The following is a 14937-nucleotide window of genomic DNA, read 5'->3' on the forward strand; positions in this document are numbered from 1 at the left end:
TATAAAATAATCCAATCTTTGACACTGTAACTCGTGCTGAAACATCGCCGTGAAAATTTGAAGTTAGAAGTCATTAGAAAATCGCTTTGTTATTGGATCAATGAAAATCCAGATGCTTTTTAATTAATTCAAATTCAAAATTAAGGAGATTTACATAATTATATTTAAGATTAAAATCATTGATAAAGTTAAATTATCGGATTGCATTACTTAAGTGATGATAAATGTCGTACGTTGCGACAATCTTACGTGTTAGAGTTTATTTGGTATACATAGCCACATAGGTGTCACGTAAGCTACTCTGTATGAGTCATCATAATATTTTTACTATCAATGCAATATTTTTACTATAAAAATAGGTAAATAAGGTAGTCGATATAAAAAAGGAAACAAATTAGGATTTTAAGTTTTTTTTTACCTTTTTTTGAAACATGTGTAATACTACCTCGGTTCTTATTTATATGACACAATTGGATTTTTTTGACACTATTCACACACGCTTCTTTAACTTCGTTTTGTGATTTATATTTAAGAAAAAACATAGTCGTGTTGGGTCTTATTTGATTCATCTCAATAAATATTTTTTAAACATCAACTTTTTATAATTTTTTCTTATCCATAATTGAAGATATTAATGTTTAAAATCGTGCATTGGCAAACGTGTCTAAATAACCGTGTCATTTAAAAAAGAACAGAGAAAGTAGAATATATAAATTAAATATTTTAATTTCCAATTTAAATAATGACACATAAGCATGTTATGTTATCATGTTAACCCGGCTTAAAGGTCGGATGTTATGACCTTTATCATTTTCGATATAATTATATTCAAGATTAAAATCATTGATAGAGTTAAATTATCGGATTGCATTACTAACAATCAAACTACATATTTGTATCCCACTTATTTTGTGCAGATTAGAAAACAGATGAACGACAAACATCGATAGATGAATAAGGGACATGTGTATATTGCGCGTGTCTTTAACGTGTCGGTACCGAAACGAGTCTATACTCAATGCTCCTGGATGCAAGCAATGAAGAAAGGACATGGACGATGGACCCTTTGCAATGTACCGAAACAGCTAGTAATAATATCTACTATTCTTTCTAATTAAGTTATAATGTTGGATTATTATTGTCATAATACGGGCATACATAATTGTTATGTAAAGACTAAGGACTAGACTTATCACAATGATCTGCAAACACGTACATATATAACTGTGTAAGTGCATATATATATGGAGGTTGTTATAACGGAAGTAAGAAAGACAATTAACAACGTAAAAAAAAACACAGAGATTTAATGTGGTTTACTGACAATGTGTTAGCTACGTCCACATGCGGAGGAGAACAGAGCTAGCTTTATTGATCTTGAGAAATACAGATTGCATAATACAACTAGGTTACGACCTAAAAAGTTTACATAATACTCTCTAGACATATACGGAAGTGATGGACTGTTGTAGTACGTAAGTGGATTTTACCAATTCACGACATATTCTAACAGATATCTACTAGACCTGATCAAAAGGCGGGTCGGGCCAACTTCAGGCCATTTTTTGTGCCCAAAATCCGCTATTTCGAGCCAAACCTAACGGGCTGTTCGAGTCGGCCAAAATTTATAACTAAAACTGTTGTTTTAAGTCGCAAATTTTTGGCTATACCCGTGTATAGCCAAAGCTGGCTGTACCCGGGTATAGCCAAAGCTGGCTGTACCCCTATCCAAAACGATGTCGTTTTGTGTTGTTTAAAATGAACATTAATATACTGGTACAAAAATGAACATTTACTATTCCGGAAATGAACATTTATTTATTTATTTGGAATGAACATTTACTATTTTGAAAATGAACATTTATTTATTTATTTGGAAATAAACTACAAAAATGAACATTTACTATTTCGGAAATGAACATTTATTTATTTATTTGGAATGAACATTTACTATTTTGGAAATGAACATCTATTTATTTATTTGGAAATAAACAATATAGGCGCTTGTAAAAACATAAAAAGACCAATGAAGTGAACAATTTCATTATGAACATTAACCATATATTTATTGTGAACAAACAAATAAACAAAAAAGAACAAATAATTCAACAAAAAAGAACAAACAATATAAAAAAGAACGTAAAATTCCAGAAAAAAGAACGAACAATACAACAATTATGAACAATTTTATGATGAATTTTAAAGCCAACATGAAAGAACAAACAATACAACAATAACTTTGATGAATGAATTTAAAAAACAAAAAGAAAGAACAAACAGTACAAAAAGAAAGAACAAGCAATACAAAAAGAAAGAATAAAAAGATTAATGAAGAGTTTAATTATGAACATTAACCATATGATTATTATAAACAAACAAATAAACAAGAAAGAACAAACAATATAAAAAAGAACATAAAATTCCAGAAAAAAGAACAAAAAATACAACAATTATGAAAATTTGATGATGAATTTAAAAAACAACAAGAAAGAACAAACAGTACAACAAGAAAGAACAAACAGTACAATAAGAATGAACAAACGGTACAATAAAAAAGAACAAACTGTCGACAAGAATGAACAAATAATATGAGCGCGTCGTTTTAGGGGGTACAACCAGAGCTGGCTGTACCCGGGTACAGCAGTTAACGATTGGTTTTAAGTTGCCCAAAGCACACATTTTTTTAAAAAAAGTTCGGGCCTATACAGGCCCAAAATCGGGCCAAAATATTCTGCCCAAAACCCGGTAATTTTCGGGTTGGGCCAGCAGGCCGGGCCCATATTGATCCGCTCTAATATCAACTAGCTTAGTTATAAATGTATATATAGAGGTGTTATATCCAAATCAATGATCGAATCTCATCTATATCATTTACCGGCTTGTTTTTTTAACCAAGATTACTCGATCCTGTACTCTGAAACAATGCACCGTAGTGACAGGGATTAGCCTTATGATCTACAAATTCACACATAAATACATAATAATGCATGCAAATCGATGAACTATAATAATTTGAAGATAAAGCCAAAAGAATAGAGGTAAATAATTGTTGTAATACTTCGTATGAATTAGGCAAACCATGCAAATGGCAGTACTCTAAGCTCAGAAAAGTCATGTGACCACCCTCAGAACATGGTACCATGTCATGCAAAATATATACTTCTATGCCAATTCATAAATGTAAAAGAACTAAAAACTAAAAATTAAAAAAGTGGTTACACCCCAAAAATTCCAATTTATTTGAAAAATATAAAATAATATCAATCTCAATCTCTAGATTTGATGCATTTTCTTCAATTTTCTGACTTGGTCAAATGAAGAAAGAAAGATTGTCCATCACTTTAACATAAATATATTGTTTTTTGAGATGGGGGATTAATTCATTAGATCAATCAATTAGTTAATATAAGCCCGTTAATTATGTGATTAGAATCTTTACAGACTAAAACACAGACAATAATGTGTTTTTGAAACTAACTATGGATATAATTTAATTTATTTATTATGAACAAGCTAAGCTACTAGGGTTTTCAAGGGAATCATGATATCATCACCCACAACCAAAAGTCACTTGAAATTGTTGCATTGAGGAATGTGGTATACATGATCAAATCAAGTGGCCTACACATTATAAATCTTTTGATTCCTCCTTATCTCCGACTAATAATCTAGCTACACATTTTTATTTAATGAAAAGTTTACATATGAATATAGTATAGATTTTAGAATTGAAAGTTCTAGCTTTTCGATACAAAAAAAAATACAAAGTGATTTTTTAGGACTCTTATTTCTATCCCTTTTGGCAGTTCGACCGCAGAATTTCTTTCTTTCTGACTTTCTGTATTTCAGGAATATGAGTGTGTGATAGAGTACAAAGTTTAGGAACATTTGTCTAATACTTGTTTGATAAATAGAAACAACGAAAACAATTTTTTGGAATCAATCTTCAATTTATGTCCGGGCATATTTAAAATCGAACTCGATATCTTACTGTTAGAATAATGCCTTGAATCGGACGAGCCCCCTTACTGCAACTCCCCAGCACGTTTTGAGAGTATAGTATAAACTCTCTAGATCATAACCTAGTTGTATCTTGTAATCTTTAATCCTCAAAATCAATAAAACTTTCCTCCCCTCTGCATATGGACGTAGCTAACCCATTGTTAGTGAACCACGTTAAATCTCTGCGTTCTTTATTTACGTTATTAATTTAATCTTTCTTTTCATCCGTTATAACACTTACACTTACAACTACAAATAATCTAATTATTATTACTATGGTATATATGACTAAGTGCATTTTTTATATATTTATTTATAGGATACATTACATTACTACTAAATGAATTCCTTCATGTTGTTTATATAACCCCATTTTATTTATGAAAAATATTTAAAAAATGTACTTCGTATATATTCTCATTAAAGAAAGCTTCCTTAAAAAGAAAGTTATATATTCACCCATCAAAGAAAAATAAAAGTTATATACCCAAAAGCTTTATAGATTACCCCACTACTTTCTCTTCAATATTTATTTATTTAATTAATTACTTAGTTTAATATTTGTGGTTGATCGATCAATAAAAGTAGTACTAAATTCAATTAGCATGCACTTTACTTATTGGGGGAAAAAAAGTCATCACCTTCCCACTTCTGTTGGTTGCGAGAAGAAATCTTACATCAACGTACTAGTTGAGCACTTATAATTTATGATGCCATTTACGAGTAATTTGTTTTCTTTTTTCTTCTGTTTTTTCCTACTTGGTACAATTACTTTTAAACAAAACAAAGCGTACGTTAAGGCGAATCGGGTAGAATCAGTGGCGGATCTTGAACGTTTTTACGAGAGGGGCCGGTAGGAAATAATTAAGCAATACACTATGTAATTATAAACTTATATACAAATTTTAAGGGGCTGTAACTAAAAATACATTACAAAAAAATTCGGCCGGAAAGTCGGGCCCACCCCAACACTAATAAAGATACGCCCCTGAGTAGAATATAATCTATAAAATAGACCCGACTTAAATGTATTTGGTTTTGAACAAAATTTTGGGTCAAGAAACCTGACTCGACCCAGTAAGAAGTTCCAATACGATATCAATTGATTCTAAATTAACACGGAGTATTATTTCGTGAATCAAAATCCCCTTAAAGTCGACTATTTCAGTTCACATTAATACAAAAATAAAATGTTCAATAAAAGTCAGTAGTTATATACTTCTTCGTATATAATTGTTTTGAAGGAAGTAATTATATTATTAAGTATAGTTATAATACTTAATTAGTAAATGTCAATTTTAACGGCAACTTTTGTATAAGACCGCCTTACCGAAAAGACAATTTTGATTGTTTAACTAATTGGTTGCATTGCTTAACTATTTGGTTTCAGTGCTTAACTAATTAGTTTCAGTACTTAACTAATTGATTACAGTTCATAACTAATAGGTTTTATTGTTTAACTAATTGGTTTCATTACTTAACTTATATGACACCAATGTGGTCTTTTGTGTAAGACCGCCTTATATAAAAGTTTATAGAATTCTAATTAGTAACACTAGTGAACTACTCCGTAGTATAAAATAAGTTGTACCTAGTAATCAGCAAAAATCAATTTCACTCAATAAAACTAATTCGAGTTCAATAAAATTCAGGTGAATTTGAACATGATTTAATTGGACAACACGAAAATCAGTAGTGAATTAAAGTCAATGGACATGCGAGAGCTAGACATATGCAACGGTGATCCAATTTCTAAAATTGAATCATGACATAATATGTTGAATATATAGTAGACAAAATTCAATACTCCCTATGTTCCTTTATACTCGCACCGTTTTGACTGGACATACTTGTCAATGCATAATTTTGACCACCAATATCTTTAACTACATATTATGAAAACTTATAAAAATATTAATATTTTGAAAATATATATTATGATGAAGCGAACAATATATTATATACTAACATTTATTTTCATATACTGGAAATAGAATTGAGTCAAAATGAATTATTTGAATAGTGCAAAAAGTTAAAACGGCACGAGTATTAAGGGACAGAGGGAGTAGTAATTAAACTGATGGCAAGGAATCAATAATCGATGGTTATGTAGCCGGTAGCTAATTATCTACTCCCTCCGTCTCTTTTTGTTTTTTACGTTTTCCTTTTTGAGTGTCTCAAAATGTTCTTTACATTTCCTTTTATATCATCACATTAATGATTTAATATTCTATCAAAATTTGTGTCAAATGATTTTTTAACCAATTAAATTCATTGGTTATTTAATTTCTCACATCTTTCTATTAGGACATTAAATTTTTCTCATATTTCCAATATCATAATTTTGATAAAAGTAAAAACATTATAAATAAACGTAATTTTTTTTGTTTAAATAAAAAAATAGAGGAATTTCAATACACATTAATTAGTCGTTAATAAACGTACAAAATGGCAAACGTAAAAAACAAAAAAAGACGGAGGGAGTAGCTAGCTATGGTGGTTTTAATTGACAATAATATTGTGGTCCTAGTGGTGTAGTTGGGAGGTTTAGTGCTCCAACTAGGAATAGTGTTCTTCCTTAATCAATAAAATTTTAGCTATTTATTAACAAAGTAACCTATCCAATACATCGATCTCATTATACTTCATATTCTGTACATATCACGTGTCACTTCCTGGGCAAAATTTCCTGCCATATCACTACTTTATTTATATTTAATTTTATATGCTCTTTATTTATTGTTTATATATGGAAAAAAAATTGTTATAGACTACGGAAATAATGCACTATAAGTTTTACTGTTTAACTAAATTTTTTTAACGTACTGATTTTATACTATAGACTACGGGAAAAAAATATTTTAATGTACTCCTTATTTTATACTAGTTCCAAAAAAAAAAAAAAAGAGGGAAACAAGTTTATTATCTATTACATTACATTAGATAGACACTAAGAATGACACATGTCACTTCCTGTTGCAAAAAATTTCCTTTAAAAATCTCTTTCCTAAAAAAATATTAAGTTAAAAATAAACTCTTAGATCAACTCCAATAGTGAACTACGGAGTACAAGATTTGTGGCTAAGCTTGCCACATAAAATTTCTAACTACAAGTGATTAAAATTACAATTTAAGTTGTAGCTCCCTATTATATTTAATTTAAACAATATATTTGTTTGAGCTATATTTTTTTTGAGCCACGTAACCCAAATAGCTATAATGTTTTAACAGCTGCTTATGTCATTATTGTACCAATGGTGGGCTACCTGCTCATATTTTTTTTTGTGAGCATGTCCCTTTTGTAACAATTGGAGTGAGCTATACATACAAACTGCTATATTTTATAGGAGTATATTAGACTAGATTAGATTAGTTTTTTATTTTGGATTGAATTTCATTTTAGATTTAGTTTTTAATTATAAGAATATGTGATTTTGGATGAAGTTGATGCGTAATATTAGTAATTAATTGATAAAAAAAATTATGTGGCACCTAATTATTTATCTACGTGGCACTCGACTTTTTTAATTCTAAAATAATTACAAAATCTTATTTTTCATTGGCCGAAACCATTAGATTTCATATGTGTCACTTTAACATTGGATTAGTGTTTGATTTTGGATTTTATTTTATTTTAGATTATTGTTTGATTTTAGATGAATTTTATTTCAGGCTCCGTTCTATAGGACTTATTTTGACTGAACTTATATTATCTGAACTTATCTGAATTAACATAACTTATCTGAACTTATTTTATTTGAAAAATACTTATTTTGTCTGAAATAAATTTATTTGTGTGTGAAAATGTCTGTAAAAAAATTATTTTTGCTGAACTTATATCACCTGAACTTATCTGAACTTAACTGAACTTAACTGAACTTATTTTATCTGAAATAAGTCAAAATAAGTCGAATAGAACAAAACCTTAGATTTATTTTTTAATTATTTGAGTGTTTGATTTTGAATGAAGTTGTATATATTAGTATTAACTAATTAAAATAACTATGTGGCACCTAATTAATTATCTACGTGGCACCAATTTTTTTTTAATTCAAATATGAATTAGAAATCTTATTTTTATTAGTCGAAACCATTAGATTTTCTTTCTTTTTGTATAAATGTTGTATGGAAAAAAAATTATAGAATATGACAGTATTAAACGATTTTGGTAATAGTTTAGTCAAATCTACATATCAATTATAGAAAATATATTTACTCAGTATTTTGGTCATATAATCATATTAACCATATCGAATATTTTAGTCAAATTATCATCAACATATAAAGTATATAATACGCATAGGGCGAAAATTTCATATTGGAGTAGATGATTAAATAAGTACGTTCAAATTTTTTGTTAATTACGCATTAGATTTAAGAGATAAATCTTTCAGTTAAATGTTTTTTAAAAAATATGGTCAAATAATAATTTTCGAATATCCGTGCGTGCACTGGACCTAATCTAGTTATAGTTATAATAAATATATATTTCCTTTTATCTTGTAAATTAAAAATTAAAAAAAAAATTAGAAATTATAATATAATGATATATTTTTATGTAATTAAGAAAAACAATTGCAACACAAATAATTTGTCGCAAGTTACAACTTCTATCACTTTGTTTTTTTTTTGTTTTTGTGTTAGCACCCGATTCATCCTTAGGGAAATCCGGATTTGAGGCGAGTTATGGGTGGATAGGTTACAGTCCCCTCCCAATTGTTATTTCGGGTGATCGAACACAGGCTCCTCCCTATCAACTTCAATCTCCAATCACCAGTTCACCACTGAACCAACAGTCAATTGATTACGTTCACTACTGAACCAACTTTTATCACTTTGTTTACGTTCATTACGAATTTACGGTCAGTATTCAATCTCGCAAATAATGTAATCCATATCTATACTATTTAATAGCAGGGAGTTTGGAGTGCCACTTGTCATCTCCTTATTTTTTCTAATTTAATATTATTTTCTTTGAAAAAACTCCCCAATAATCTTAGTAACTAACATTTTTCAAAGTGTCCTTTCATGAAGCAAAAGATAATTAGCAACTCTCATATTTTCTTTCTTCCCTCTTTCTTATTCCATAATCTATCTTAATAATTTAAAACAGAAATATTTGTGTGCCCACTTTTCACCACCTTAAATTCTCTTTTATTTTTATAAACTTTAGCTTATTTTGTACAACTCTCCCAAAATATATACGGAGTAATAGAAACACTTTTAATATTATTAAAACTCCCAATTAATCAATACTTTATTATTTAGTAATTGTCCGGCCTTCAACGTTTATATCTAACATTATTATTTAATTAAGTACCTATAATTTGAGAAGGGACAGGGAATGCCAGTAAACTTACGTCAACTTCTAGTTTGTTGTCAGTATTCTTAATGCATTTGATCATTTCGTCGATCGATTACCACTATGGCCTATATGACCTGTTTTCACAGGTTTACAAAAATTATATTATCACCATTCACGACCTTCATTTTTTGTTTATAGTCCTTGTCCTCCTTTATCTTTTGTAACATACCAAGTATTCCGTAAAGCGGGGTGATGATAAACGTCGTAAGTTGTGACACTATTTAGTTGTCGCAATCTTACGTGTCGTAGTTTAATTGGTACATATAGGCGTCACGTAAGTTATGCTTCATCATAATATTTTTACAATCAATGCGATATTTTTACTATGAAAAAATGTAAATAAGATAGTCGATATAAAAAAAAGAAACACATTAGAATATTAAGATATGGTTAATAACGCGGTCATTTTTATGACATTTGCAGAGAATTGACTAATACTTCCTACAACCCCAATATTTAAAAAAAAAAAAAAATGTTCCTTAAAAAGAAAATTATCAATATTGTAAAATCAAGCAAGTCTAAGAGAGATTAATTGGATCATCATCATAAACCTATAAAAGGATTCTTGGTGTCTATATATGCCACCAATATTGATCATACAATTACTACATTTTGCTTTTTTTGATAGTGCTTTTATTCATTATCAAACACCCACACAACTCTCAATATATGACATGTTTATCGATCTGGCCCTTTTTATTTTGTGATTATTGTTGTTGAATAATCATGGATGCTAGAGACTATGTTTGTTGATTATTGTTTCTTTTGAATTAATTCAAGGGACTATATTTATTTAAATCAACTTTATTTACGAATTTCCCTAAATTTGGATACACGTACATAATCTTTTGTGACTTTTTTTGTTTTGCCAAAAGGTATTATTATATTACTACATTCGATTATCTAAATGCAGGCAACACGTTCTTTACGTAATATATGACTTTAAAAATATTACTCCCTCCGTTCCTAAATATGTGTCACTTATGAATTTTGTCCGGTAATTAATAAAAATGAGAAGTATGTAAGAAAAACAATGATTGTGAGTGTTTTTTTTTTTTTTGAAATGATAAAGTATATAATTATTTATTGATAAAGTACAAATAAAAGTGGATGTGAGGATTGAAAAGTGAAAAAGTGTGGAATGTGTAAGAAAAAGTAATCATGATTTATGAAAAAGTGAGAAAAATATATGTCCAAAAATAGAAAGTGGACACATATAAGGAAACACCACTTTAGAAAAAGTGACACATATTTAGAAACGGAGGGACTAAAATTTAAAAGAGCTTATAACAAAAAAAGAAAGAAAAAGGAAAGACATTTGAATTAAATTTAAGTGGAATACTATTGAGGAATTTCCTAATCTGAATAATGGTTTGAAATTCAAACAATATAACCATGAATAAGAGGTTGATAAATGATAATTAAACCTCCCATCTCATGCATGGTCATTATTTACCTTAGATATAATTAATTTTATTTATAGAGGTTAAACATATGCGTAATGCATAGTAACAAAATACCCTAATTAGATTTTTATTAAGCACAAAAAAAAAGTTCGTGGCCAAAATAAAAGAGTTCTCCAAATAAATATGAACCAGTAGAAAACATAAAAATCAATGGTACGTACTAGATTGCTGGTCTTTGAAGGGTAACCGGCCCCTAATCCCCCTATCATGCATGTGCAATCAAGCCAATGAATAGACCTCCGACATTATATTCTTTCCCATTTTTAAGTGATTTGCTAATGCAACACCTTTCAATTTCATCCAATGTTAATTACTAACTTACGAGGCAGGCAGGTTGTCGGTTGTCGATTGTTTTACTCGAAGGACATAAACTATCTTTACAATACTGTTGATATTAGTAATTTTATTTATGCAAATTTTAGCCTAAGTAAAAAAATAATAAAATGCCTAATTGGTTAAAGCGTCTAGCTTTTAGGCCTATGAATGTACTTAGCTCTCACCCTCCTTATTTGATTGCCGAAATCCATTTCTAATTTCTTCGATTTCAACTCTGGTTGCTACACTATTATATTCACTAACACTTCAGGTCTGTCTAAGTTTTTTTTCTCGTATGCCACATCAACATTCCACTAACGTTAAATAATTTAAATTCTTGTTAAACTCGATCTACTATATATTTATATTCACCAAATTTAGCTTTTCGCCTTCATAAACTCATTAAAAGTTTCATAACTTGACTACCATATAGTTATATTCAACTCATACATTGAGTTTTAAGTTGGTTCTTAATTTTTCAAGATTCAATTTAAGAATTTACTAAAACTTGCCCACTTTAATAATACTAGTACAAATTTCTTTGTTCTGATCTTAAAAGTTAAAACTAGATGAGTCCTATGTCAACAAGCTAGGTTCCTAGGTTTAGATTGGTTTGAAATGATATTGTATATGGAGAATGCACCAAGCTCTTTTTTTTTTTTTGGAATCATTATTTTCCCAAGAATCCTGATTGTATTTTTGGCAACTTTTGTGTAAAATTGCCTTACCGAAAATACCTCTTTGCTTAACTAATTAGTTCCATTGCTTAACTAATTGGTTTCGTTACTTAATTAATTAGTTCTAGTGCATAACTAATTGATTACATTGCTCATATATGACACCAAGGTGGTATTTTATGTAACACCGCTTTATATAAAAGTTTTTTTTTCTTTATTCCGATCCGTGGCATTAAATTACTGAAAATCGCGTTCTCTAACTGAAACTTGGTAAACCAATGCATAGTTTATTTAACGAGTAGAATACGCATTCATTTTTCATGTGCACACATTTCACCAATCCAATAACTTACCATTTAATATATAATTCCAAAAAGCCTACGTAAATGGTAAAAAATCCGTGAACAAAAATTAATTATAGAATAAAAGAATTTTATGTATGAAATTAAATTTCAAGAAAGAAGAAAAAAAAATGCCTCATTGGCCATGTACATTCACCACCCATTGTAAACGACCCAAAATTAAAGTAGCAAAAGTTCATTTTGTTGTCGTTTTGAGGGGCTCGGTTTTCAAAGTTGCGGAAGTTTTTTTGTTTTTTTTAATATAATTTTTCTATTACTACCATTTTCTCATTATTTTTTTTCAATTTTTTTGGTCCTTTTTTCTTTTTTGGGTCGCATTTAATGGGCCTGAATTCCTGTAATGGGCCAGGTGGGCCAAACTAACTGAGGTAGACCTCAACACTGGCACTTCGAAGAGACAAACAAAGTGGGCAAGCTTGAACGACGTCGTCACATTCCCTACACACGCACAAGTGCCGACACGGCAACAGCACCACCGACGCGACACGTGTCCGACACATCTTACAACTCGGCGACGAAACTCGCCGGTCACTCACTGGGTCAACATACGCCGACTCGGCATCCTCCGCATCACCGGCGCACCCTACCACACTCCCCTCTCTATCCTGCTGTAGTGCGCCGTTAACATTCCCAGGGCCCACCATCGCTTGCTGTAGTTGGGCCTGAAGGGACACAGCTTGGACTTCTTGGGCCCGAGCTTTAGCCTGCCATGATTGGGCCTCCGCGCTTAATTGGGCCGCTCGGGCTTCTAACTCAGCGTTTCGCCTTGCTGCTTTATCCACCTCCGCTTCTTTCTCTCTCATCCGTCGCGCCACAGCTTCCTCCGCTGCGCCTAGCAGCGCACGATAGTGCCTCTGCCTCTTTTCTGCTAACGTGCGCTTCAACTGTTCTCCCTGAATTTACGTTAAAAAAAAACTTCAACCCGTTGGCATTTATGGCAGAAGTTGACCATTTCCATTCCAAAATGGAGAATTATACAAAATATTTTATAATAATAAAAAAAGGAAAATTACCTGGGAATGGAGAAAGTAAGAGAGTTCATCACTCTGTTGTTTAAATTGAAGGGCGAATTCTTCAGAAAGAAGAGAGAGAAACGTATTATTATTATTGGGTTGTTGTTGTTGTTGCTGTTGCTGCTGTTGTTGTTGTTGTTGATGATGGAGTTGCTGAAGCTGATGATTTTGGTCTCCAAATGATAATCTAAGGCCAGTCGATACCACATTAGTCTGTTGTTGATGATTTTGTTGCTGGTGATTTTGAAGCTGCGAAAGATCGATCAACTGATGATTTTGATTATGATTCTGATTTTGTTGTTGATTTTGGAGAGAGAAGTTGAATGAATTAATCGTTGTTGTCGTCGTTGTTGCTGTTGTCGCCGCCGCAACCTCTCTGCTTCTTTTTCTCGGATTAACTCCCACTGTTATAAAAATCAATCAATTCCATTAATTCACCCCCATTAAGAAAATACTAAGAACTAAAGCGTTTTGAATAATTAACGAGAAAACAAAAACTAACCTCCATTATTGTTAAAAAGCATTCGGGATTGGTCAATGAATCCGCCGCTGTCGCCACCTCCTCCACCACCTCCTCCACCACCAGTATGATGATGCAAAGAATAATCGTTGTTTTCCTGAACGTTTCTGCATTCATAATACCCAAAACCAATCAATAAATCATTCATTCATAACAATCGCAATCTTCTGAATTTTTTTTAAAAAAAACAGAGGGAGAAGAAGAAAAAAGAAAAACCTGTTTAAGAGGAGAACATTAGAAGGGTATTGAGCTTGAACTGCCATAACACCCCTTTAAAAGAAGAAGAGGATAAATTTGATTTGTGTGGGTTACGAAGATATAAAAAGAGAGAGAGAGAAGAGTATGGAGCAATGTGGGGGGGAAGAAAACACACACAAATAAAGAGAGGAGAGAGAAAGATGTGGGAAAATTAAGGCAAACACAGAAGATGCATGAGAGATTGTAATAAGGAGGGTGGTAGGGGTAGGGAAGGAGGCAGAACGATATAGAAAGAAAGAGAGATTTAATTGTCAAGATAATTCAGGAAAACTAAGGCGGACTCTTCAATGCCTTTTTTTAATCTAATAATAATCTAACCCAATGTTTTTATTATTATGCGGATCGATCACTGTAATTTTGGGAGGTAAATAATTTTCCCGGGAAAGGGACAAAAGGGTCAATAAATAGCGGTACACGACAGTAATTTTGGGAGGTGAATAGAAGGGAGTATAGCGGTACACGACACTCGCTATAGACTTTTTAATCTAATCTGAGTGAATGGTAATTTTGGGAGGTAAATAATTAACCTGAAAAGGGAGAAAATAGCGGTATACGACACTCACCGTGACTTTTGAGTTTTTACTTTTTAGTGAGTGGACTGTAATTTTAGGAGGTGAATAGGGCGGTACACGACATTTATCGTAGAATTTTGATATGTGATGATTTTGATGGAGGAAAGGAGGAGAGAAAGAATCAAAGACTTGTGTGTGTTGTGTCTGTTTATGAGAAAGAAAGTAAGGCAAAGATTAAAGCAATGAAATGAAATGAAAAGAAATTTCACATCTTTTGTTTTCACCTACTTTTTTTATTATTTTTTTTGGATTTTTTTTTTGGTGGGAAATGTAAGTTTTTATTTTTTGTTGCTTTTCTGAAATGATGTTGAAAGAAAGAAAAGAGGGGGGAGATGCGGTTGAAACGAATAAGTCCTTTTTAGAGAGAGAAAACAGATGAGAGAGAAA

General features: G+C 30.9%; 1 protein-coding gene across 1 annotated transcript; it reads right to left on the bottom strand.

Moving 5' to 3' along the window:
• Positions 1-12226: 12226 nt before the first annotated feature.
• On the bottom strand, positions 12227-14654 carry LOC110781740 (BOI-related E3 ubiquitin-protein ligase 1). Its single transcript, XM_021985790.2, has 4 exons — positions 13937-14654; positions 13703-13827; positions 13201-13604; positions 12227-13080 (listed from the first exon to the last, which is right to left on the bottom strand). Exons 1-4 carry the CDS (start codon positions 13981-13983, stop codon positions 12547-12549), a joined length of 1110 nt encoding a protein of 369 aa, XP_021841482.1. The 5' UTR covers positions 13984-14654; the 3' UTR covers positions 12227-12546.
• Positions 14655-14937: the final 283 nt, after the last annotated feature.

Source organism: Spinacia oleracea, chromosome 6 (genome assembly GCF_020520425.1).
Source record: "Spinacia oleracea cultivar Varoflay chromosome 6, BTI_SOV_V1, whole genome shotgun sequence".
NCBI classification, from domain to species: domain Eukaryota; kingdom Viridiplantae; phylum Streptophyta; class Magnoliopsida; order Caryophyllales; family Amaranthaceae; genus Spinacia; species Spinacia oleracea.